Genomic DNA, 22701 nt, shown 5'->3' with positions numbered 1-22701 from the left:
GCTGACTGTCTCAATTCCCTTGGAATTAAATGTGAAAAAAGGCATTTTTAGACCTATTTTTGACAACTATCTCAGGACAGAGACAAGATAAACTGAGCCCCTCTCCTTGATTATAAGGGGAACCTAGACAACTAGCTCAGATGTAGGCATCTACAGCTACACTGCAGATTCTTACAATTGGCCAGACAAACTTACAGCAAGCTTCAAAAGACCGAAACCTCACTTTTTAGCAGCCTGCCTAAATTTACTCTATCTATTCCCTATTTCAACCACTACAGCTTTTCTCAGAGCTTTTCTCAGAGCATCACTACAGATACTGAGGTTCTGAAAGCAGGTTAAAAAAGGCCAAGGAGAGTATCAACGCACGATCTAGAGGTATTCTGCAGGGACTGAATGGTGCCAGGACATTCAGTGGTGTGGTATGGTCCTGTACAAACACACCAGCTCAGTCCCAAAAGAAGCAGAGACACAGCAGCATGCTGCCACATCTGAATTACTAAGTTCAGCTGAGAAGCAAGGCTTGTCACCAGAGTCACACAGATATCCCAGTGCAACTGTATTGCTCCTGCACCCAGGACCAGCAAAGCTTAGGTGTCTCTGCACATAGAATCATAGAAACATAGAATTGTTTAGGTTGGAGGAGACCTTCAAGATCATTGAGTCCAACCATTAACCTAATACTGTCAATTCCACCACTAAACCATGACCCTAAGCTCTGCATCTATACATCTTTTAAATACCTCCAGGGATGGTGACTCCACCACTTCCCTGGGCAGCCTGTTCCCATACTTTACAACTTTTTCAGTAATTTTTCCTAATATCCAATCTAAACCTCCCCTGATGCAACATGAGGCTGTTTCCCCCTGTCCTATTGCCTGTTACTCAGGAGAAGAGACTGATCTCCACCTCGCTACAACCTCCTTTCAGGTAGCTGTAGAGAGTGATAAGGTCTCCCCTCAGCCTCCTCCTCTCCAGATTAAACAATCCCAGTTCCCTCAGCCATTCGTTGTAAGACTTGTGCTCTAGCCCCTTCAGCAGCTTCGTTGCCCTTCTCTGGACACGCTCCAGCAACTCAATGTCCTTCTTGTAGTGAGGGGCCCAAAACCGAACACAGTACTCAAGGTGAGGCCTCACCAGTGCCAAGTACAGGGGCACGATCACCTCCCTACTCCTGCTGGCTACGCTGTTCCTGATACAAGCCAGGATGCTGTTGGCCTTCTTGGCCACCTGGGCACACTGCTGGCTCATGTCCAGCCAGCTGTTGACCAGTACCTCAAGGTCTTTTTCTGCTGGGCAGCTTTCCAGCCACTCTTCCCCAAGCCTGTAGTGTTGCATGGGGTTGTTGTGACCCAAGTGCAGGACCCGGCATTTGGCCTTGTTGAACCTCATACAGTTGGCCTCAGCCCATTGATCCAGTCTGTCCAGATCCCTCTGCAGAGCCTTCCTACCCTTGAGCAGATTGACACTCCTGCCCAACACGGTGCCATCTGCAAACTGACTGAGGGAGCACTCGATCCCCTTGTCCAGATAGTTGATAAAGATGTTAAATAGAACTGGCCCCAAAACTGAGCCCTGGGAAACACCACTCGTGACCAATTGGATTTAACTCCATTCACCACCACTCTGTGGGCCTGGCCATTCAGCCAGTGTTTTACCCAGCAAAGTGTACACCCACCCAAGCCATAAGCAGCCATTTCTCCAGGAGGATGCTGTAGGAAACCGTGTCAAAGGCTTTGCTAAAGCAAACACCCACAGCCTTTCCCTCATCCACTAAGTGGGTCACCTTGTCATAGCAGGAGATCTAGTCAAGCAGGACCTGCCTTTCATTAACTCATGCTGACTGGGCCTGATCACATGGTTGTCCTGTGTGTGCTGCGTGATGGCACTCAAGATGATCTGCTCCACAACCTTCATAGGCACTGAGGTCAGGCTGACAGGCCTGTAGTTCCCAGGATCCTCCTTCAGGCCCTTCTTGTAGATGGGCATCACGTTAGCTAACTTCCAGTCACCTGGGACCTCCTCAGCTAGTCAGGACTGCTGATAGATGGTGGAAAGTGTCTTGGTGAGCACATCTGCCAGCTCCTTGGGTGGATCCCATCCAGCCCATAGACTTCTGTGTATCTATGTGGTGTAGCAGGTCACTGACCATTTCCCCCTGGATTTTGGGGGGTTTCCTTCTGTTCCCTGTCCTTATCTTCCTGCTCAGGGGGCTGGGTGTCCAGGGGACAACTTTCCTTACTGATAAAGACTGAGGCAAAGAAGGCATTAAGTACCTCAGCCTTTTCCTCATCCTTTGTCACTAAGTTTCCCCCCACTTCTAATAGAGGATGGAGATTCTCCTATGCCCTCCTTTTGTTGCTGCTGTATTTATAGAAACATTTTCATTGTCTTTTACGGCAGTAGCCAGGCTAAGTTCTAGTTGGACTTTGCCTCTTTTAATTTTCTCCGTGCATAACCTCACAATATCCTTGTAGTCCTCCCAAGTGGCCTGCCCCTTCTTCCAAAGGACATAAACTCTCCTTTTTTTTCCTGAGTTCCAGCCAAAGCTCTCTGTTCCGCCAGGCCAGTCTTCTCCCCTGCCGGCTCATCTTTCAGCACACAGGGACGGCCTGCTCCTGTGCCTTTAACACTTCCTCCCTGAAGAGTGTCCAGCCTTCCTGGACTCCTCTGCCCTTCAGGACTGCCTCCCAAGGGACTCTGTCAACCAGGCTCCTAAATGGGCCAAAGTCTGCCCTCCAGAAGTCCAAGGCAGCAGTTCTGCTAACTCCCTCCTTACTTCTCCAAAAATTGAAAACTCTATCATTTCGTGATCACTGTGTCCAAGATGGCCTCCAACTATCACATCACCCACAAGTCCTTCCTTGTTCGCAAACAACAGGTCCAACAGGCCGCCTTACCCAGCTGGCTCCCTCACCAGCTGCGTCAGGAGGTTATCTTCCATACACTCCAGGAACCTCCTGGACTGTTTCCTATCTGTTGTATTGTATTTCCAGCAGACATCTGGTAAGCTGAAGTCCCCCACGAGAACCAGGGCCAGCAATCGTGAGACTTCCCCCAGCTGCTGACAGAATATTTCATCTGCTTCTTCATCCTGGTTGGGTGGTCTATAACAGACTCCCACCATGATACTTGCCTTGTTGGCCTTCCCCCTGATTCTTACCCATAAACACTCAACCCTATCTTCACCAACATCAAGCTCTAGACAATCAAAACACTCCCTAACATACAGGGCTACCCCACCACCTCTGCTTCCTTGCCTGGCCCTTGCTCTGTGTGGAGCTCCTCTGTTCAATCCACCCAAGGCCAAAGACAAGGCTCTGTGCTTGAGGGCAGGTGGCACACACCCTAGTTTAACACCTTGGCAAGCAATCCGCTCACGCCCAGCAGTGACTATGCTCACCTCTGCTCTCCTTCGCCACCAACACACACTCTCCCCTATCCTGGTACACAGGGAGAGAGATAATTTCCAACAAGAAAATGACATTCAAGTACAATTTAGGGCAGGGGATCACACCAGGTCCCCGACTGAGCAGTCTGCAGTTGTTTGCAGAGCAGCCACTGGTGTGAGGTCTCATTAACTTTGGTAATGTAACAAGTCCTAGTGATTTCAGAAGCATTTAATCATGTACTTACACGTTAGCTGAGCAGGGGTGTACATAAGCACACATGCTTGGCTGATTACTACAACAATTTTTTTGACGCTAAGCACACACACTGCAGAATGGTCTTGGAGAGCCCAGCCCTTGATCCCATGACACCCAGGAAAAAAAAATTTAGAGGTGTTTAAGTTAGTGGGCTGTGACAGAATTCACCATGAATATTCAGAGAATGAGCTGAAGTAATGTTTGAATCATTTATGATAATTTTCGAGAAATAACAGCAAGCAAGTAAGGTTCAAACCCTAGAAAAGTGTAAATGCAATACTCACTTTAAAAAGAGAGGATAGAGGACTTCAAGCATTTTATATCTGTCAACCTAACTTTTACGCCTTGAAACAGAACAAATTATTAAATAAAGAAATTGTAAATACCTGGAAGATTATGATAATTATTTAAAAAGAGTCAAAATGGGTTTGTCATGAAAAGCATTGTATCAATTGATGTTAATCTCCTTCTCTGACAGTGTAATTGCTCTAGCAAATAAGTGCAAACAGCAGATATGATGCATCTTGACAATGACAAGCTTTTGACACTGTCCACACAGCATTTTCCTAAGTAAGCCACGAGAGTGCCTTCCAGAGGTAATTAGCAAGCCAGTAGGTACACAACATTTGAAATATTTTTTTCAAAGTGCAGTAATTGATGGTTTGCTGTCAATCTGGGAAGGTTTCTTCAGAGGAGAGCCACAGGAGTTTGCCCTGCAGCCAGTTTTATTCCCCACATCCATTAGCAGCCTGGGCAATGGCACATGGGTGGGCTGACACAGTTTGGTGGTGACATCAAGCTGGGGAAAATGGCAAAGTGCTTTGAAGGATGGAAATAGCACTAAAAACAGGCCTCAAAAATGGAAGAAGCTGCCTAAAACCAACCAGACAAAATATAAGCCAGACAATGCTTTGGAAAGAGAAATCTAATTAGGGAAGAAAGTTAAATATAGAATATAAATGTCTGCGTAGGCAGAAGACAATGTGGGAGATCACAAACTAAAGAGTCAACAGTATAATAGATGACACAAAGAGTAATTATTCCACTTAACTCAGCTCTGGCAAAGTCCCAGCAAGCCTAGTACTGGGTTTGGCATTGGTCACTGTACTCCAAGAAAGATAATGGCAATCCACCAGGGGGGAAACATACGAAAGCAAGGATAGTTTAGGAAATACCAGCTGGGAGGAAAGCTGAAGGAACGGGGTTATACGTGGCCTGGAAATAGAGCAGTAAATTGAGAAATGAAGAGATCAAGGTGGAGCATTATAGCACCACTCCAAAATGTAGAAAGCTGCCATAAAAGATTTGGTAGCCATTGTTCCACCATGACAACTATTGGAAGAACAAAGGTCAGACAAATTCGCAGCAGAGATTTACATTGGGTATTATGAATCCATTCAAACAGTCAGGATTGTGATGTTTTGAAACAGGCTATTTCAGAGGCTGTGAAATCTTCCAGAAGTCCTGATCCTACTTCTTTTGAAATAGCACATAGCAGCTTTGCTTGTATGATTAATAAAAATACTAAAGGTGTACATGGTCATCAGTGAGCTTGAGAGGTCTGCTTGGTCTCTGTAAGCCAAAAGTTACTCAGCTACTAATAACTCTACATCATTGCAACTCCACATCCCAATGATTCAATGTTTCTGTAAGCATGGGCTTGAACGGCAACACGATCAGACCCAGATTTTTTCCTTACACAATGGTGCCTAAGTAATGGAATGCGTGTCTCAGATCTTTTAATGTAACATAATTTAATGCAGTTTTTGTATCTCAATCGTATGCATAAATCACTGCAAAAAGGACTGCTATCTCACTGTAAGAAGAGAGCTACTAAACTGTGTGTCCTAGACAAAGGAAATATTTTTCAAGTGGTTTGCCTCAGGGGGGATTTAACAGAGGAAGTTAATGCATTCCAGCAAGAATCTCCATCACTATAATACCAGTGGATTAATTGTAAGTAAAGCTAAAGCTGTGAGTGAGGAAAATTCGCAGCATAAGGAATGTTGATGAAAAGCGTGGGATGGCTGGTGAAGATAAAAACATAATTTTAAATTAATTTTATTTAAAAATGGTTACATTTTTTCAGCATTTTGTTATTCCCATGACTAACTCTCAGCTATGAGTTTTTCATTTTATTCCAAGAAATCATTTTTGAATCAAGAATTCATTACATTTCCATCTTTTCATTTTCACTGCAGTGGTTTCTTTCTCTGTGCAACGATTTTATCATCTGATTGCAATCAATATTTCTGTAACAGGCAGTATGTGTAGTTCATCATCAGTCAGAGAATGGTAAGGGATTACAGCGCATTTATATACTACCCATGCTTAAAACCCACCTCTCTACCTCCTCCTCCTGCTCTTTGCAAGCTGTACCTGTTTTCCTTCTCTTGACACTGGGATCTATATTATACCAAAGGTTTTCAGTAATAATTTGCTGAAAAATCCAATTAAATATTCTTTTTTAAAATAAATATGTTGCTCTAAAACATTCTATTCAGAAGCATTTTTTATGCTTTACCACAGTGAAGAGCTGTGTGCCCCTACTAAGTAATAAACTGATTGGAAAATAGCTAAATCACAAAGAGTCAGGAATGCATAATGCAGATCAACATGCAAAACAAAATCTTCTTTTAACTGATCTCAAGCCCACCAGCAAATTCTTCCTTTACCTCTTAAGATATTCACAGTTGTTACTTTAAATAAACTCTCTCCCCACCCTCCCTGAGTTGTTCACAAGAACTGCCCTATACTGACGCCCAATCCCCTTTTTCTGTGCTTATGAAAAAGATTCAGTTCTTGGACAGAAAATTAAAAACAAAATGTGTTTCTGTGGAATCCTCCTAATCTAAACACTTATCTTGCCAAATGGGAAAGGGAATGAAGAAACGAGTGCAATGATGGGGTAACATATCCGTCTCCAGGACACCCTTTCTTTCTTTTAATGATTTTTTTAAAGTACAGCTAGAACTCTTGTTAAATTCTGTCAATGAGAACAAAACTATTGAGGATTCAGGCAGTGCGCACTGGGAAATGAACAAAGGAAAATGATAAACAGAAAAGACAACTGGAAACTTAGAAAGACACCATTAATTACAGGTAATAGTATTGTAGTTTGCATTGAGTTATGTAAAATGGGAACATAACCTCTCCCTTGCTTTTAAGATACCTCTGAAATTATTTTGCAAGATTCTCTTTTGAGAAAACAGCTCAAGTCATGACCCAGGCTGTATTTTCAAATGAGTTCTCCTCCCTCATCATTAATTTTCTCCCTCTGGAACAGAAAGATTCTCCATGCAACCTGAAAATGGATGTTGCAAAAACTTTCTCCTTTCCTCCTCCCAGCTCACACACAAGACAACCTACAGACCAGATTCTGCACAGTTGGTTTTTTTTTTTCTTGCTGACAGATATTTAGACCACTTTGATTACTGACTAATATATAGACCTACATCAGTGATTTTGAGTATGGGTGAAAACGGGCCCAGCCTTGACAGAAGCCAGCAGTATCATTAAGAAAGATGTGACTACATAAGATTAATTTTCTTCCCCCTTTTAGAGTTCGTTTCATTTGCAATCAGTTTTCATGATCAATTACCCTCACACAAATTTACCATTTCACTGTTTTCATCAAGTTTCTTTTGTAATGTTGTGGAGGAACACCTAAGTGCCTTAAAAACAGCACTGCTTATTGCCTAACACGATAGCTATGTCTGTTTTGACATATTCAGCAATCAGTTAACACCAGTTTTTCTTCACACAGTACCATCCTTTAGCTTGAAAAGGACTTTTGTCCTAACCGATGCTTACTTTTAGTGCTTCTAGAATGAAATTATACTTTTCACCTTCTGTTTCACTAAGCTAAATGAACCATTTTTATTCTCCTCCCATAAAAGATTCCCCATTTTACTGATCACCCTTTGAGTCCTTCTCTGTATCTCCTGCAGTGTAATCTGATCTTTTCTGAATAATAGTGACCAGAGTCACACAAATTGTTTCAGATGAGATGCGACCAATGTTTTTATCTACAGTACCTAATGGAAGTAGTTGATCTGGCATGTCATGTGATTTTAGTAACTTTTTTTGTAGCTGGATCATATCTATGACTTGGTGGTTGTCAACTAATACAATGAGCACCTCCTACTGACTTGCACCTCCAACTAATGATGTTACCCCCCCCAGCAAAAAGTACTGCAATTGGTCTCCTTGCAGGTTGTGTTATTAAAATTAATCCATTCTATTATTTAGGTTCTCAAGGTCATCCAGTCTTGATCCCCCTCATATTGAAAGTGTATCACTATTTTGTGTCATCAGCACATTTCATTATTACAGCTCGTATTTTTGTACCTACACCATTAACGGAAATTTCTGGCTGAATAAAGATCTTCTGATGTTTCAGATGGGTATGCGATAGGATTTTGCTTTCATCTCAAATGTGGAAACATTCATTTTCATATCTTCTTTCTCATTAGTCCCTGCTTTAATTTCCTTTGTAAGGAAACTCAGCTGGGCTTCTGACAATTCTCACTTTATTCTTACCCTTCTTAATATTTTTCAGGCAATCATTTTGCTCCATTCCTTGCAAGCTCTTGATTGTTCCCAATAACCCTTTTGAAGTGGCTATTTATCCAGCTGGGACTGACTGTCCTTCTTTGAGACACGAATTCCAGATACTTCTTTGCAGAGAGACTTGACAGATGCCAAGCCTTCTCCACATGCAAGTCCTCAACAATCCAGATGCAGCTGTCATCACTCATTCCCTTAATTTTTCAGAATTTACCCTTTGAAATTAAGAACCTTAGTTATCAACTAACTTTTGCTCCAAGCAGTTTTGTTCCTAATGATCTTACAAAAAGTGTTTATCTCCAGACTTGAACCCAAACATCTCTAGTACGTCTTCATGCTCTCTAACAGCAGCTCTTTGCCGCATTTCAACATTGACTCAAACAAGTTCTACTTGATCTTTCCTATTGCTGTTTGCTTCTTTAATATCTATCACACTGCAAATTCTAACCCTTCATCAATCCTTTTTGCCTTCCAAACACCATGACTGTTTTAATATTTGTGTGTTCCTGTCATGATTTCTGTTCTGTTGTATCTTCTGTTATCCCTAAAAGATCTAGTTTTGTTGCCAGGGCTCCAGTGATACATAAACATCACAGTTGTTTCTTGCTAACACGACATTCTCCCTGGAAGAGTTAATACTCCTCCTTCCAACTATCAGCCACATGCAGGCAACACTCATTACTATTGCAACAATTTCTCCTTGCTGTCTGTCATCCTAACCTCTGGTACTCCTCTTTGCCATTCACTTGATTTTCCTCTTACAGAATCTTAAAACCAGTAGTGGGACATTACATAACTTCTTTCTTTTTTGAAACCTATTTCAAACAATTGGTAAGTAAATAACCCACACATATAGGGGAGCTTAGATCGTGAAGACTCCTTTTTCTCTTATGCATTTCTAGCCAGGCCCAGCATCCCAAAACATACAACCAGAGTATCTGAAGAGCCATAGGATATGCCTCCTCTTAATGACAGCTTTATTTGAGACATGAGAGTCAAAGTGTGGATCTAAGAAACCACCACTCTGTGGAAATACTGAGTCAGTCATGGAAGTGGCAAGATTAAGAGAGAGGAGAAGAGTGTATCTAAATCCTAAAGGAATTTTTGATTATGAGGAATCTTTACTGCCACAAGCCCTTATCCTAAACCTTTATTTCTAGCACATCCTAGTAATAAGCCTGTCAATTCCTCTTAACAAGAAATTCCATCTTTGAACTGGTGTAAAACTCAGGTCCTTCCCCTTCCAGTCATCCATCCTTTTTCTGTTCTTTCTTTCTCACAGTCTCCACCCTCTTTTTATTCCTTGGATTGTTTTGATTGGGTTTGGGGATTTTTTTCATTTTCATGGGATCCATTGCCTTCCACATACATACATCTTCCTCATCTGCTTCCTTCTTCTCCGTATTTTCCAGTACAGCAAATATGTTCCTTGACTATATTGCCCCTGCAATAGTCAGCTTCCTCTCTCTTTCACTGTCGGATAGTCTGCCCCACAAGTCCATGCAGAAAACAGGTATCTGAAAAGCCTGTCTTCTCTGTGCAATCTCTTTCTCTCCTGACACTGTCAGGCACCAGTTCTTCTCTTCCATGAGCTCTATCTACCACAGTGTAATTTCTGTCAGGATTCAATCACAGGACAAGGATCACAGCTTTGTATCTGGTTGCACCCAGCATTTGTTTCCTCATCCTCAGGCCACCGCCATGCTCACCTCAGTAGCCGTCATGAAATATTCTGTTGTCAAACAAGAAAAAATAACTCCTCCCTTATTCACTGCTGTTTGTGGTTGTTCCTTCTACTTACTAATGCCTTCCTTGGTCTCTTAGGTGTAAACTGCCTGTGAACTGTGATTAAAGACAGGAATCCTCCCTTGCACAAGGCCCCCTGGAGGCCTAAGTGCAAGTCCTCTTCAGGGTAGGACAACTTAAGGACAGGCTCCTTTCCAGTAGATTCTGATGAGAACAAAACAAACCCTTACTCTGCCATCCCTGAGTGCTAACCTTTTGCATGAGCAAGAAACTCACGTTCCACGTTTCTCCTTCCTTCCTGGCCTGGGCTCAATTCAGAAAACCCTCCAGGCAAGGAGGCAACAAGGCAGCAAGCTAAAACAAGGACAGACTATGAGTATGAATTTGGCTATTGTGGTTTACCCTTAAGTAAAAAGAATTACAAATAGTGCAATATAGGACTGCAAGACCTATCCAGATGAGAATATTGTAGCTCCTGCAGATAAATTAAGTGATTGAGAAAGAATAAATAGGTCTTGTTTCTACTACTTGCATCACTCATTAGTACTGGTGTTATAGGCAGTTTGGTGGTGAGGAATACATTGCAAACGAGTTAGATTTTGCTGGTACTACACTAAGCCTTAAATGGGAAAGCTGAAAGTTTTCTCCTGCTTGGAACAGAATGGGTTTCATGTACAGTAAAAATCAGAAACTTAAAAGGTTTCTGGCTTACAGTGGCAAACAAGGTATTTACTTGGTTACTTGTATGGCAAAACAGAAACATACCGCTTTGGGTTTACTGCTATGACCCGAAATGTGGCCATTTTTGGACCAGATCCTCAGACCTGTCTCCAAAATGTTGCATATTCAATTCTGCCACTGTGAATGTCTACACTTGCAGACTAACGTTTCTGCAATTGTGGAAGAACCTCTTTTCCTTCTCTTTTTCCAGCTCAAATTCTGTGTTCATGCCATCATATGCCTCAGCTTTCAACAGTATACAAGAAATAGGTAGCGTCACGTTTCCTTTGTGACAAAGAAAGAGAATATTATCATCCAATTGGTCTAATGGTCATACAAGATCAATTAGTGTGTGCAGGATGTTGTATTAAACCTGGGTCCGAGCAAGACTGATTGACATACTGGGGAGTCTGCAGCTACAGTCTCTTCCAGCCAACAAAAAAAAGTTACACCTGATTTAAGTTAGTGACAAACACCAGAGCAGTCCTTGTTTTCCAGATGCTGTGAAATGCCCAGCTTAACACAGCGCACCTTCTCTCACCGCTGGCTAAGAGAAATCATCCAGTCCCAATGGACAGTGCTTTGGCTGCAGTAACACATTTCCTCCTCAGTTCCTTGATGAACACTGGCAACACAAAGACCATGAAGCTGTCCACCTGTGTCAAACCTATACAGCCTAGAAGGCCGCAAAACATGTATCCATGCCATTTCAGTGCCCACCAGGACCATCTTTTCCTCCTCACGAGATTCAATGCCTCGTGCCAATCTCCAGTATTTCCAGTACTTGTGACAGGTGAAAAAGTCTCCTCAGCTTCTCAGGCAGATGCATGGGAGGTCAACGCCTGTTGCTGGAGCTTCTGAGGACATTACCGGTGTGGAGGGAGAGTTCAGCCGAGCACCAGGACTGCACAGGCAGCGAAGCCTCCCAGAACCTCCAGATCTCAATCGCTTCACTCGAAGGCCAAAGCCATACTTCTCACTTCCAAGCATAATAAAAACCAGGCGACGCAGCTATGAAGACGACGACCCAGTGGCACCTTGGGCTAACAGGCCCTGCTGCTTCCTACGGAGGAAGGGCCGCAATGCCCAACAAAACCCCAGCGGCGTCGGCCAGGGCTGCTGCGGCGTCGGCTGGTGCCAGGCAGCTCTCGCAGGCGGGAGTGGGGAGGTCACACAACGCGTTCGGGCCCCCGGGGGCAGCCGCGGCCTCGCCCCACGCAGCGACATCGGGCGAGGAGGGCGCAGCTGCGGCACAGCCAGGCCACCCGTAGCCGGCCGCCGCCCTCGGGGCACGGCGGCGAGGGCAGCGCCCGCCGCCATTTGCTGCCGTTTGCCGCCAAAACCCGTCGGCGGGAGGACGGGGAGGGCCCGTCATGCGGCCGGCGGGGCGCGTGGCGTCGCGTCACGTGACGCGCGGAGGCACGCCCCCTTGCCGCTCTCGCCCCTCCCCGTCCCGATCCTGCGCCGCGGGGGACGGAGGGCGCGCGCCGCGCGCGCGCGCTCGTTCGTTCTCTCTCCCTCCCCCCCCCCCCCCCCCCGCCGTTCTCTCCGGCACGTGACCCCTCCCCGGAACGTGGCATTGTGTAATCACGTGACCTGGAAACGGGGCGAGGGGGGGCCGGGAGGCCGAGGCAGGCACGGAGCGCGGGGGGGGGGTGGGGTGGGGGGGCTGCGTACGCGACGGAGCGGGGTGCGAAGATGGCGGACGAGGAGGCCGAGCAGGAGAGCGGTAGCCTAGGTGGCGACCTCCTGGAGCTGCGGCGCCTGCGGGAGCGGCTGGTGGAGCTAGAGACGGGGCTGCGGGAGAGCCCCGAGCCGGCGGTGCAGGCGGCTACCGAGTACTGCAAGCAGCTCTGCCAGGTCAGGCCGCCTCTTCCCTTCCCTTCCTTCCCTTCCCTGCCCCCGCCCGCGCTCTCCCCTCCCCCGCGGGGTGTGTGTGCCTGTGCCCCGGTGAGAGGGAGCGCGGGGGGCCGGGCGGGAGCAGCGCCGCCCCCGCCGGGGCTCCGGGCGGGGGGAGCCGCAGCCAACGGCCCGGTGCGGCGGTTGGCCCGGGGAGTGGGGGGGGAAGCGGGCTGGGAGTTCGTGCGCCGGGCCGGGCCGGGAGCCGCGGGGCGGTTGACGCCGCCGCTCGTTGTGGGCTGCGATGAAGCAGCCCGTCCCGTCCCGTCCCGCCCCCCCCGCCTCGCTCCGCGCCGGGAGCCGCTCCGGCCGGGCCTGTAATCCCCTTCCCCCGCCTCTCCTTCCCCCGCTCCCCGGCGGCCGCCCCGGTTCTCGCGGTCTCTAGGCCCCTTTGTTGTGCTCGGCGGCTCGGCTTATCGAAGGGCCCTTTGTTCCTGGTGGTGGCGGACCCAGGGCTCCCCCCCCCTCCCCGTCCCCTTCCCTCCGGTCCCCCTCCTCCCCTGGAGGCGACGGGGGGGGCGGCGGCAGCCCGGGAGATGGGGAGGCTCCGCTCCTCCGCCGGGGAGGAGCTGGGAGTCCGTCCCGGGTCCCCTCTGCTCCGTGCCCGGCCGTCCCCCTCCTACCCCGGCCCTTCCCTATCTCGTACCCCGGAGGGGTAGCGGAGTTCTTGCCATCCTGGGAAGGAAAAGGCAGCGAAGCGGTGGCGGCTGAGCCGAGGCGCCGGTGCGATGGTGGCGAGTCTGTAGGTCTGCGACGCTGCCCTCCGCTTCCTCGCCCTGTCAGGGGAGCGCGGTCCCCCCTCGGGAGAGGGCTCCTCAGCCGGCGCTGCTCGAAGCACCATTGTGTGTGGCTATTCCGGCTGCCACTGCCGTGGGGAAGAGGCCTGCTTCCCCCTGGCTCGGGCTGGTCCTGAAGCAGGGGTGTTCGCAGGTGTTTTTTCTCCCGAACTGGTGACCCTGCGGAGTGTCCCTTTCTAAACAAACTTTGTGGTTCTAGCTCTGCACAAGCGTTGTGGTGCTGGTTAAACTGCTCCATTTTAGTCACCTATGTGTCTGTACACTGCCCTGATTTGTCTTAGATGTCCTTTCTCAGGTAGCGTTGGGTATGACACGATGTATAAACCAAGTTCTTAGATATTTTAGGCCACAGAAATTCACAGAAACAGCTACTTGTGTAGCTTTACTAGGGCTTTAGTAGCCTGTCGGATAAAAGTGGTAATGTTTGTTTAAGCATTACTGTCGCCCATTCACAGAACATAGGCAAATTGTCAAGAGGAGGAGTGGATAAGAGAGAATTTACATGGTCGGTTTGAATTGTGTTTCCTTTGTGATTTTGTATCTCTCTTCTTGAACAGTTGACTCTTGGTGGTAGCCATTGTAGCATGCTAATTTAGATGTCTGTCACTTCTGGATTAAACTGGGCTCTACTTTTTGCTAATGATGGAGATTCTGTAGTAAATATGTTAAGCATACTCCTTTCTTGTGTTTTATTTCATATATACAGGAGTCGCATTTCAGATTCTTTTTGTCCGGTCAAAATTTATCATACTATATTTGGCTAGAATGTCCGTGTGGATGCACAGAAACAAGATTGGTTTATGTTGGTTTAGATCACTGTGTTCTCAGTCTGTTTAATCTTTGAGCATGCTTGCTTAAATTCATACACTGGGAGGTGGAAATCTGGCTTTCGTGGCTCCGGCTCGACTTCTAGCTTGTGAATGAGCTGTTCATTGAACTGAAATAGTTGGGTAGGTGGGAATGAAGACACCATCCTTGACATGTACAGAGTAGAGTACTGGTGCCTAAAGCAGATTTATCGCTGAAAGTATGGTTGTGTGTGCTTAGTGAGTGGCTTCGGTAGTTGATTGATTTAAAGTTTAACAAAAATTAATTTTATTGTTACTGTTTTAATGGCTGTTGCAAAAGTCCATTGTAAGGCCCTAGTTTACTAATTTTCTTGAATGTACACCTTTTAAAAACAAGTCTCATTGAACAAAACAGTTATGTAGAAACTGACTTAGGAAAAAAAAACTCATGCTGTTTTGAATTTATTTACTGTCCCTTCTATACCAAGATTTATAGGAAGGCTGTATCTGATTTTGCAGGCTGATGACTGATGTGTTACACTGAGACTTGAGACATGATGTTCACTATTGGAAAATTCTGCTTTTCAAATTTTAAACTGAGGTCTAAACAGATGCTTAGTGTATTAAATTGTGGTGTTGTTGGGCAAATATTTTTTTATACTGGTTCAACAGAGTTTTTAAATCTGTTCACCTGTGCTGGTGATGCCAAAATGCTTATTCAGCCTCTTCTAGAGGTTTAATCCTTTATTGGGCCTAACACAAAATTCATGGTTCAAATAGTAGGCTTGGCTACTTAGCTTGCAATGCATGGCAGACATTGTAGGAAATTCATGTAATAGTGAAAGCCATCTCAGAAATCTCTTTTAAATAACAGTTTAAAGACATCTGCCATGATTTCTAGAATAAAGTCTTTGAATATATATGCATGAAAGAATAATTTGACTGGTCATAGAGTCTTATTTATATCTTAAGTCTGGAAGTGCAGTGCTGAAGAAATATTCTAGTGTTTATGTCGGTATGAGTTCACCTGCCTCTCTTTTTTTGTGCGCTTAGTTTCTAGGCATGAAATAATTACACAGAACTAGGAAAGTCTTGTGTCCTTATTTTATTTGGCCAGGTAGTGACTGGAGCTCAGTGACCACGTTGCTTGTTGCCATAAATCAACTTCTTAATTTTTTTTTTTTCAGTGGAGTAGCATAATGTTCGAGAAATAAACGTATTTTAATACTGAAGGAAGCTAAAGAATGTGCAGTAGAGCATCGAAAGATCCTTAGGTTCAAAGGCACATAAGGGATTTAAGTACTCTCATTAAATGAAGGGGAGTTGTACAGCCAAACCCTTTATCTGGTTTTGAAAAATCTCAGTTTGAACTATTTCAGTGTTTATAACCCAACAGTGTAAGAACAACTGTTACAAACACAGAAAAACAAGACCCCATGTACCTTGACGGAAAGCAATATTACAGAACTGTTTTCTTGTAAGAATAAGGTTTACTTGGATGCGTTTTATATGCAGCATTTTGTTATCTATAAATGTTTTTGTATTTTGCTGCTCACTGTGCTCTGGAATGATACAATTATTCTTAAACTTTAAGGGGATTATGGGCTAGACCTTAATTCTGTACCATATCTTTGTGAATGTAGTTGTGTTCTCCATTGTCAGCATGCAATAGAGAGCATTATTTTTAATTGTTATCAAGTGAAGTTCAAGTTTGTACAGATATATATAAAATGACTTTTTAGTTGTGATTCATGCTTTTCTGTTGCAGTTTGGTAATTAGCAAATCCGTGACAAACAGTTATGTTGTCACAAACAATATGTGTGCAGGCTGGGGCAGACAAAACAAGTGTCTTCAGCTGTAGTGACTAAAAATTGAAAGTGTGAATTTTGCAAGAATTCAGAATGGTCTAAAGGAAGATTGCGGTTCTTGTCACCATGTGGTGGATGATCAGATTATTTTCAAACTTTGCTCTTAAAAGTGATCTATTGATTTTTTCAGTTGGAGAAGACCAAAATGTTTGCGTTTTTTCCTTAGGAGTTAGGTGAATGTGATGCTGATGGGTATATAAGAGCTCTTCACTATGGGCTGTGTTCCCTTCCAATTGATTGTTACCCAGTGTAGCCTTTATTTTCTTAAATACCAAGCTGCAGGCTGGTAACAAATTTTCTTCTGTCACTAGTTGTGAAATCTTTGTGGTACCTCTACTTATCCTGACTGTTTTTCTGTAGTTGACATGTTTCATCTTTGAGCTTCTTTGTCTTCCCTCCCTTGTTGTTTTTGACTTTTCATCTCTCTTCTGAGTCTGCTGCTGAGATTTATTCTTTTATTTTTTTTTCTGTCTTGCTGTACTTTGTGGTACAAATTCTCCAAAACTGTAAGGCGATGAGGTTTATTGTACTGATGTACAAGTTGTCAACTTAGTGACCTGTATCAGATACATAAGAAAATATTTGGACTGTTGTGGAGTCCTTTACCAGTACTGCTTGTCTCATCTGTTGGTTGTCCTGTCATGTCTGCCTCTTATGAGAAAAATGTTGTATTAAAATACATTAGTAAGTGTGCTTAGCCATTAGTAGACACGTTAAGATCCTTCTAGTGTGGACAGTTTACTCAATAGTAACCTAGGATATTCTTAACACTAGCAGCAAAAGTGTAATGCTGGTGGAAAAATGGGGGAGGGATGCAAAGGTTTTTAGCTACTTCAAAAGAGATACCAAAACTTCTTTTATAAAAAGCTTGGTTTTAACTGATGTGACTACATAGAGTTTGTTCCTACTGTGTTAAACTGATTTTTATAGTGTGTTGAGGTACTGGTGAAGTATTAGGACCTTAAGGTCCTACCCTTCCCCGCCTTCCCCCTCCCCCCCGTGTACTGACATGTGAGAGTAGATTTTGGTAATGTTGGGGAATATATGCTGTACTAATTTGAATATAAGATGTCCCTCCTAAAAGCTAACAAACATAGCTCTACTTGAAAAGCTTTTTTTATTACATACCTGTAATCAGTATATAATAAAGTTTAAAAGTTTTCACTAATGATTTGTTTCTATTGGAGGTAAGTCTTATTTTCTTGTCTTATACCTTACTACAATTGGCTTTCAGTTTTTACACCTCACAGACTTCACAGCATTCTGGTGCCATCACCTTCACTGTTGTCATCTTCTTCCCTTTTAGTCTCTATTCTCAGCTTCCTCTTCAGACTCAAGATGACAAAATAAGTCTCCAGTTCTGTCCATAGATTTTGAAATAAAGCCTCTTTTAAACTTTTTAGCTACGACTTCTGGATTTATCCAGACCCAGTCTGTCGTAATCCAGTGACAAAGAAGTGTTTCAGTAGGCTGCTTTATTTTTTCCTGTAGGAGTTAGAGTATGATGCCTTGCCAAGAGTCATTCGGTAGATAAAGACCTCAACAGTCTTTAAAGGGCTTATGTGCTGTTCCATCAAGCACCTGCAGTTGTGATGTCCTTCCTCCTGATGTGACCATAAGATTGGTATTCAGTGACTGTGAAAAATACCGTCAGCAAAATGTTAGGTGCCCTTTTAATACAAGTAGAAGACATTTCCTGTTTTCTTGATATCACACCTGATTTCTTAGTCCAGACAGCATTCGTCAAACTCTTCATTGAGTGTGTAGGTGGTCATCCACCCTTGATTTTGTTTGGCTCAACAGCTAATAGTGATCTTTAAGTAATAGTCACAGACTGCTGGAATGTGAATGCTGGTATGGTAGCTATTTTTTGAGATTTCAGTTTAATGATTTTCTTGATAACCAGGTCTCTGTCTCTTCTTTTGAGTATGCACAAATTCTACAACTTCTACTTCTTTAAGTAAGAAGTATTTTCTTTTGAGTCTAGTGAGTGATTTCTACGCTGAGCTAACTCTCAAAAGCTTCTGTTTTGATGTTTCTGTCTTTGCACACTTGTCTCTACCACACTGTGTTTCATCTTGGTCTCACAGTTGCTAGTTTTTTCTATGTACGTTACCACAAGTGTAAGATTTCCATCATAACTTCTAATACTTTTCCGTTTTTCTGTTGTACCTGTGACCTCCAGATGGTCTGCTATTCAGGGAGAGATGTACAGCTGCCAGAAATCACAAGGAATCCGCTAAACTGTAGTACACCACACAGATTCCCAAGTGCATGAAGAAAAACAACTGTCATCACTGTGTCATCTCATGCAAACTATGAGCTGCCTCAGGCATTTTTATGCTCCTTCATCACTATAAGACCTGTCAAGTCAAACAGTCGTCTTATCTTATTGAGTTGGTGGGGCAGAAATGACACCCCCCGATTTTTTGACTTAAACTACGGGGAGTCAGGGAAACTATCTTGCTTTCAAATAAAATGTTATGTGTACGTATCTGGATACAATGTGTACGTATTTAGAAAAAAACACCCCAACTGTTTAGGGTGAGTCTAGCCAACAAGCATAAGTGTTACCAATGAACATAATTGTTTTAGTCCTTGCCCTCAGTAATGGCATCATTACTTACTAAAGCCTCAGCATAGTGCCAGATTGGAGCTGGTCTTCATTAGAACTTCTGAGCTCTGTACTACAAGTTTTTATTAACACAATTTTTCTTGTATCAAAGTAAGTGGATGTGATTGAAATAGTTTATTTTTTTCTACCTGCATATCTTTCTGAAAATCAGAATCTCATTGATTTGCTTTTCCAGTCATACTGATGTCTAAGCTTTCTGCCATGCTATCAGTCCTTTTTTTTTTTTTTGTCATGATAATTTTAGTCAAAAATGTTTGAGCATAAAAAGTACCAAGATGTGAAACACATGCATTTTTATTTTTTCCTGTGAGAGGTCGCAAACGTGTTCAGACAGCAAGTTTAGTTCAGCATGTGTTTAGGTTGTGTTTTACCAGTTGTAATGATCTTAAACTACAGAAAGCTACATTTTATATTTGATTTGTTTCCTAGTTACATATTAGGTTACTTGGACAACCAGAACTGGTGCAATTAGTTTTATATGTGTGTTTTCTTTGTAATCTGCTTATGAAAAAAAATGAATCTTTAATAACAGCCTTTTAATATTATTGCTGGCCATATGAGGGGAATCTTAAACTCATTTTGGTGACAGTTTTGAGATAAAGATCTGCTGTAATACAAATTAAGTCTTTTCTTGTTTGTAAATTGCTGTCAATGTTAAAAGGAATCATTTGTATTCTTGATTTTTGAAGAAGTTGTTTCTTCTCTGTTAAAAACTCCTTAAATACAGGTAGATGGTTAGGAAAGAACAGTCAAAAACACTGCATTTTAGTTTTGAAAACTTCCCTTTTGAGCTAACTGGGTTTGGCAGTACTTTCCCTGTATGGAACGTGCATCTGGAAGAGATCTCAGTCAGCTAGACCATGATTCCAAAGCAGGGTTGATTATTGGTAAGCCGTAGCTACAAATGCGTGTTTAACCTGTTCTCAAAAATTTATACTAAGAAAGATTCAAAAAAACTCCTTGGATAATACATTTTAGTTCAGTTATCTTTGTCTTTAAAAGTTTTTTCACCCCCCCTTGCAGTCTAACTTGATCTCTAATCCCTTGTTGCAATTGAAGACTGCTGTGATTTGTCCTATCCCATGTAGATGTGGAAATAATAGCATATTGCTTTTCTGTTGGAAGCACCTCTTAGATTTGCAAGACTGTTTTCAGTCTTTCTCCAGTTTTCACTTTTATGAACAGGGTTTACAGTCCTTGATTTTAAATTTTTTTTTTTTCACTTTCCTTTTTGCTTTGTTACTATAGCCTTGAACTCTGTGTGGTTTCGAAGTACTTACCTGCAGGGAAGGTAACAATCTTGTAAGAATTTGGTAAGAAGGTGACAGCCCTTCTAAGACTTAGGTTTTAAGTTCCTTTCCTGTAAAACGTAGTATTTATCTTTCTGAGTACAAGTAGTCCTGAGAAGAGCGATAGCTCTCTGAAGCGTAACAAATTAAGGTAGTTAAGAAGATGCCAAGATATGCATGAAGGGATTAAAATTCGCGAAACTCCAGAATCTTTACAGAAGCTCACCTTTCTGTGTAAGGTGCTGCATACGATACTTAAATCAAGCATTCCATTTAGTTACTGTGGGAAAGAAAAAAACCTTTCAGTTTGGCAAATAGATACTGAATTTCATATTTACCCTGATGCACAATTTTTGCTGGGTCAAAGTTACTTGATGCTTTTACTGAAGTTATTAAGAAAACCCCTCCTATCAGCAAACTCTCCTCCAAGAAATACTTTTAGCCAAGAGTTAATACTTGCAGGGTATGAAGTGTGGTTACAGTTAGTTTTCCTCCGTAGTATCTTTGATTCTTACTGCCCATTCAAAGACTGAGAGGCATTGTGCTTTATCCAGTCCTTCAGTGGTTTAAAAAAAAAAATCTGAAGACCTTACAGTGGACTTCAATTTCCCCATAGTAGTTGGCTCTAAACAATAGCTGCATATCTATGCTAGCGTAACTAAACGTATTAGGTGCTTTCTGTACTGACGCGTATATTCCTGCTTTTACCTTTTCTCACAAATCCAAACTTTATTCCCCACGTTTGAATAAAGTATATCAATAAAGTCTGGGTTGCTTTCTAAAACTACAGTTATTGAAGATTCACTGTTTAAAAAACATGGAATCTTGATTATGGAAAACATCTTCCTTATTGTGCAGGGCTTTACAGAGGATATATATTTGTTAATATTAGTGACCTGGACAGGCTGGAAAGTTGGGCAGAGAGGAACCTGATGAGGTTCAACAAAGGCAAATGCAGGGTACTGCACCTGGGGAGGAACAACCCCATGCATCAGTACAGGCTTGGGGCGGACCTGCTGGAGAGCAGCTCTGTGGAGAGGGACCTGAGTGTCCTGGTGGACGACAGGTTGACCATGAGCCAGCAGTGTGCCCTGGCTGCCAAGAAAGCCAATGGCATCCTGGGGTGCATTAGGAGGAGTGTGGCCAGCAGGTCGAGGGAGATTTTCCTTCCCTTCTACACTGCCCTAGTGAGGCCTCATCTAGAGTACTGTGTCCAGTTCTGGGCTCCCCAGTTCAAGAAAGGTGAAGAGCTACTGGAGAGGGTCCAGCGGAGGGCTACGAGGACGGTGAGGGGACTGGAACATCTGTCCTACGAGGAGAGGCTGAGGGAGCTGGGCTTGTTCAGCCTGAAGAAGAGAAGGCTGCGAGGGGACCTAATACATACTTACAAATATCTGAAGGGTGGGTGTCAGGAGGATGGGGCCAAACTCTTTTCAGTGGTGCCCAGTGACAGGACAAGGGGCAATGTGCACAAACCGAAGCACAGGAAGTTCCGTCTGAACATGAGAAAGAACTTCTTCCCTCTGAGGGTGACGGAGCCCTGGAACAGGCTGCCCAGGGAGGTTGTGGAGTCTCCTTCTCTGGAGGTATTTAAGACCCTCCTGGACAAGGTCCTGTGCAGCCTTCTGTAGGTAACCCTGCTTCGGCAGGAGGGTTGGACTACATGACCCACAGAGGTCCCTTCCAACCCCTACCATTCTGTGATTCTGTAATGTTCAGTAAGGCATCTCATTTCATTAAAATATCCACGTTGTGTCTCTCAGTTTCTTGATAAGGAAGTTAGATATCTATTTGAATGTTCAGTCTGTTTTCTCTCTCTCTCTCTCTCAATTTTTTTATTTTTTTATTGTTTTTGTAGAGAATGAATACCTCATAAACCACAGATCTTGAGGGAAGACAGCAAAAATAAAAGTGCTTTTCTGAGGAATCCTTGCTTCCAGTGTGACTAAGAACTAGGGAATTTCACCTGGCCTTTTCCATTTACTCTGCCATTTAAATGTCATAGTATTTTTTTACTCTAGAATTTGTGCAGACATACTATATATTGTAAGTGGTTTCTGCATAAGACTTTCCTGAATCAGGGATCAAACTGGAACTGTTGGGACACATCACCATATTGTTTCTTCAGTGTGATGTATTACCTAAACTGACACACAAGCCAAATAAACTATTTCAAATTCATGTATGTATGGAGCATATCTTCAAAAAATAGTGCTCTAGGCATTGATTTATATCTGTCAAAAATTTTTTGTTAACATTGTTTTTAAAGGCTTGCATATAAATCCTTGAGTAGTTACAGTAGAGTGTGTATAATTCTTTAGTTTTCATGAGGGAAACTACTACGACATTCTTATGCCAACAGCTTCTCTAAAATTATGATGTATGACAACTTGCAAATTTAATTTTAAATAACAGGTAAACAATATGACTTGTCTTTTGAAATAGTATTCCCCATTTTATTAGGTCTGTGCTTTTGCATATGTTAAGAACTTAATGTCTCATGTTTTAAGAAGTGTGCAGGTGGTTGCTTTTTTTTTAGGTGTGGAGTATTTTTTTTTTCTATTTGTCTTTCCAAATACGGATTAAAGACCACTCCATGGTATTATTTCTGGGATCTTTCATCTCTAAGGATGAACTGCACTGCTTTCATTTGGGAAGAGTTAGTCTAATAACACCTAGCACTTGGCAGTACAAAGACATTCAGAAAGAAGGTATATGTAACATCAAAAAGGCAATGGAGCTTTA

At 43.3% G+C, this 22701-nt stretch overlaps 2 protein-coding genes across 2 annotated transcripts in view; one reads left to right on the top strand and one right to left on the bottom strand.

Moving 5' to 3' along the window:
* The window catches only part of CGA (glycoprotein hormones, alpha polypeptide), a 32186-nt gene extending 18900 nt beyond the window's left edge, over window positions 1–13286 (bottom strand). Inside the window, exon 1 of the mRNA XM_075414408.1 lies at window positions 13225–13286. The gene's annotated coding sequence lies outside the window, so the exon portion shown is untranslated. The remainder of the gene's footprint in view (window positions 1–13224) is intronic.
* ZNF292 (zinc finger protein 292) overlaps window positions 12207–22701 on the top strand; it is a 71993-nt gene continuing 61498 nt past the window's right edge. The window contains exon 1 of the mRNA XM_075414406.1: window positions 12207–12539. Within this exon, the coding sequence (XP_075270521.1) occupies window positions 12378–12539 (162 nt within the window). The 5' untranslated portion in view covers window positions 12207–12377. The remainder of the gene's footprint in view (window positions 12540–22701) is intronic.

This window comes from Opisthocomus hoazin, chromosome 2, assembly GCF_030867145.1.
Source record: "Opisthocomus hoazin isolate bOpiHoa1 chromosome 2, bOpiHoa1.hap1, whole genome shotgun sequence".
NCBI classification, from domain to species: domain Eukaryota; kingdom Metazoa; phylum Chordata; class Aves; order Opisthocomiformes; family Opisthocomidae; genus Opisthocomus; species Opisthocomus hoazin.
The sequence above is the reverse complement of the archived record's forward strand: the minus strand, read 5'-3'. Positions and strand labels throughout refer to the sequence as shown.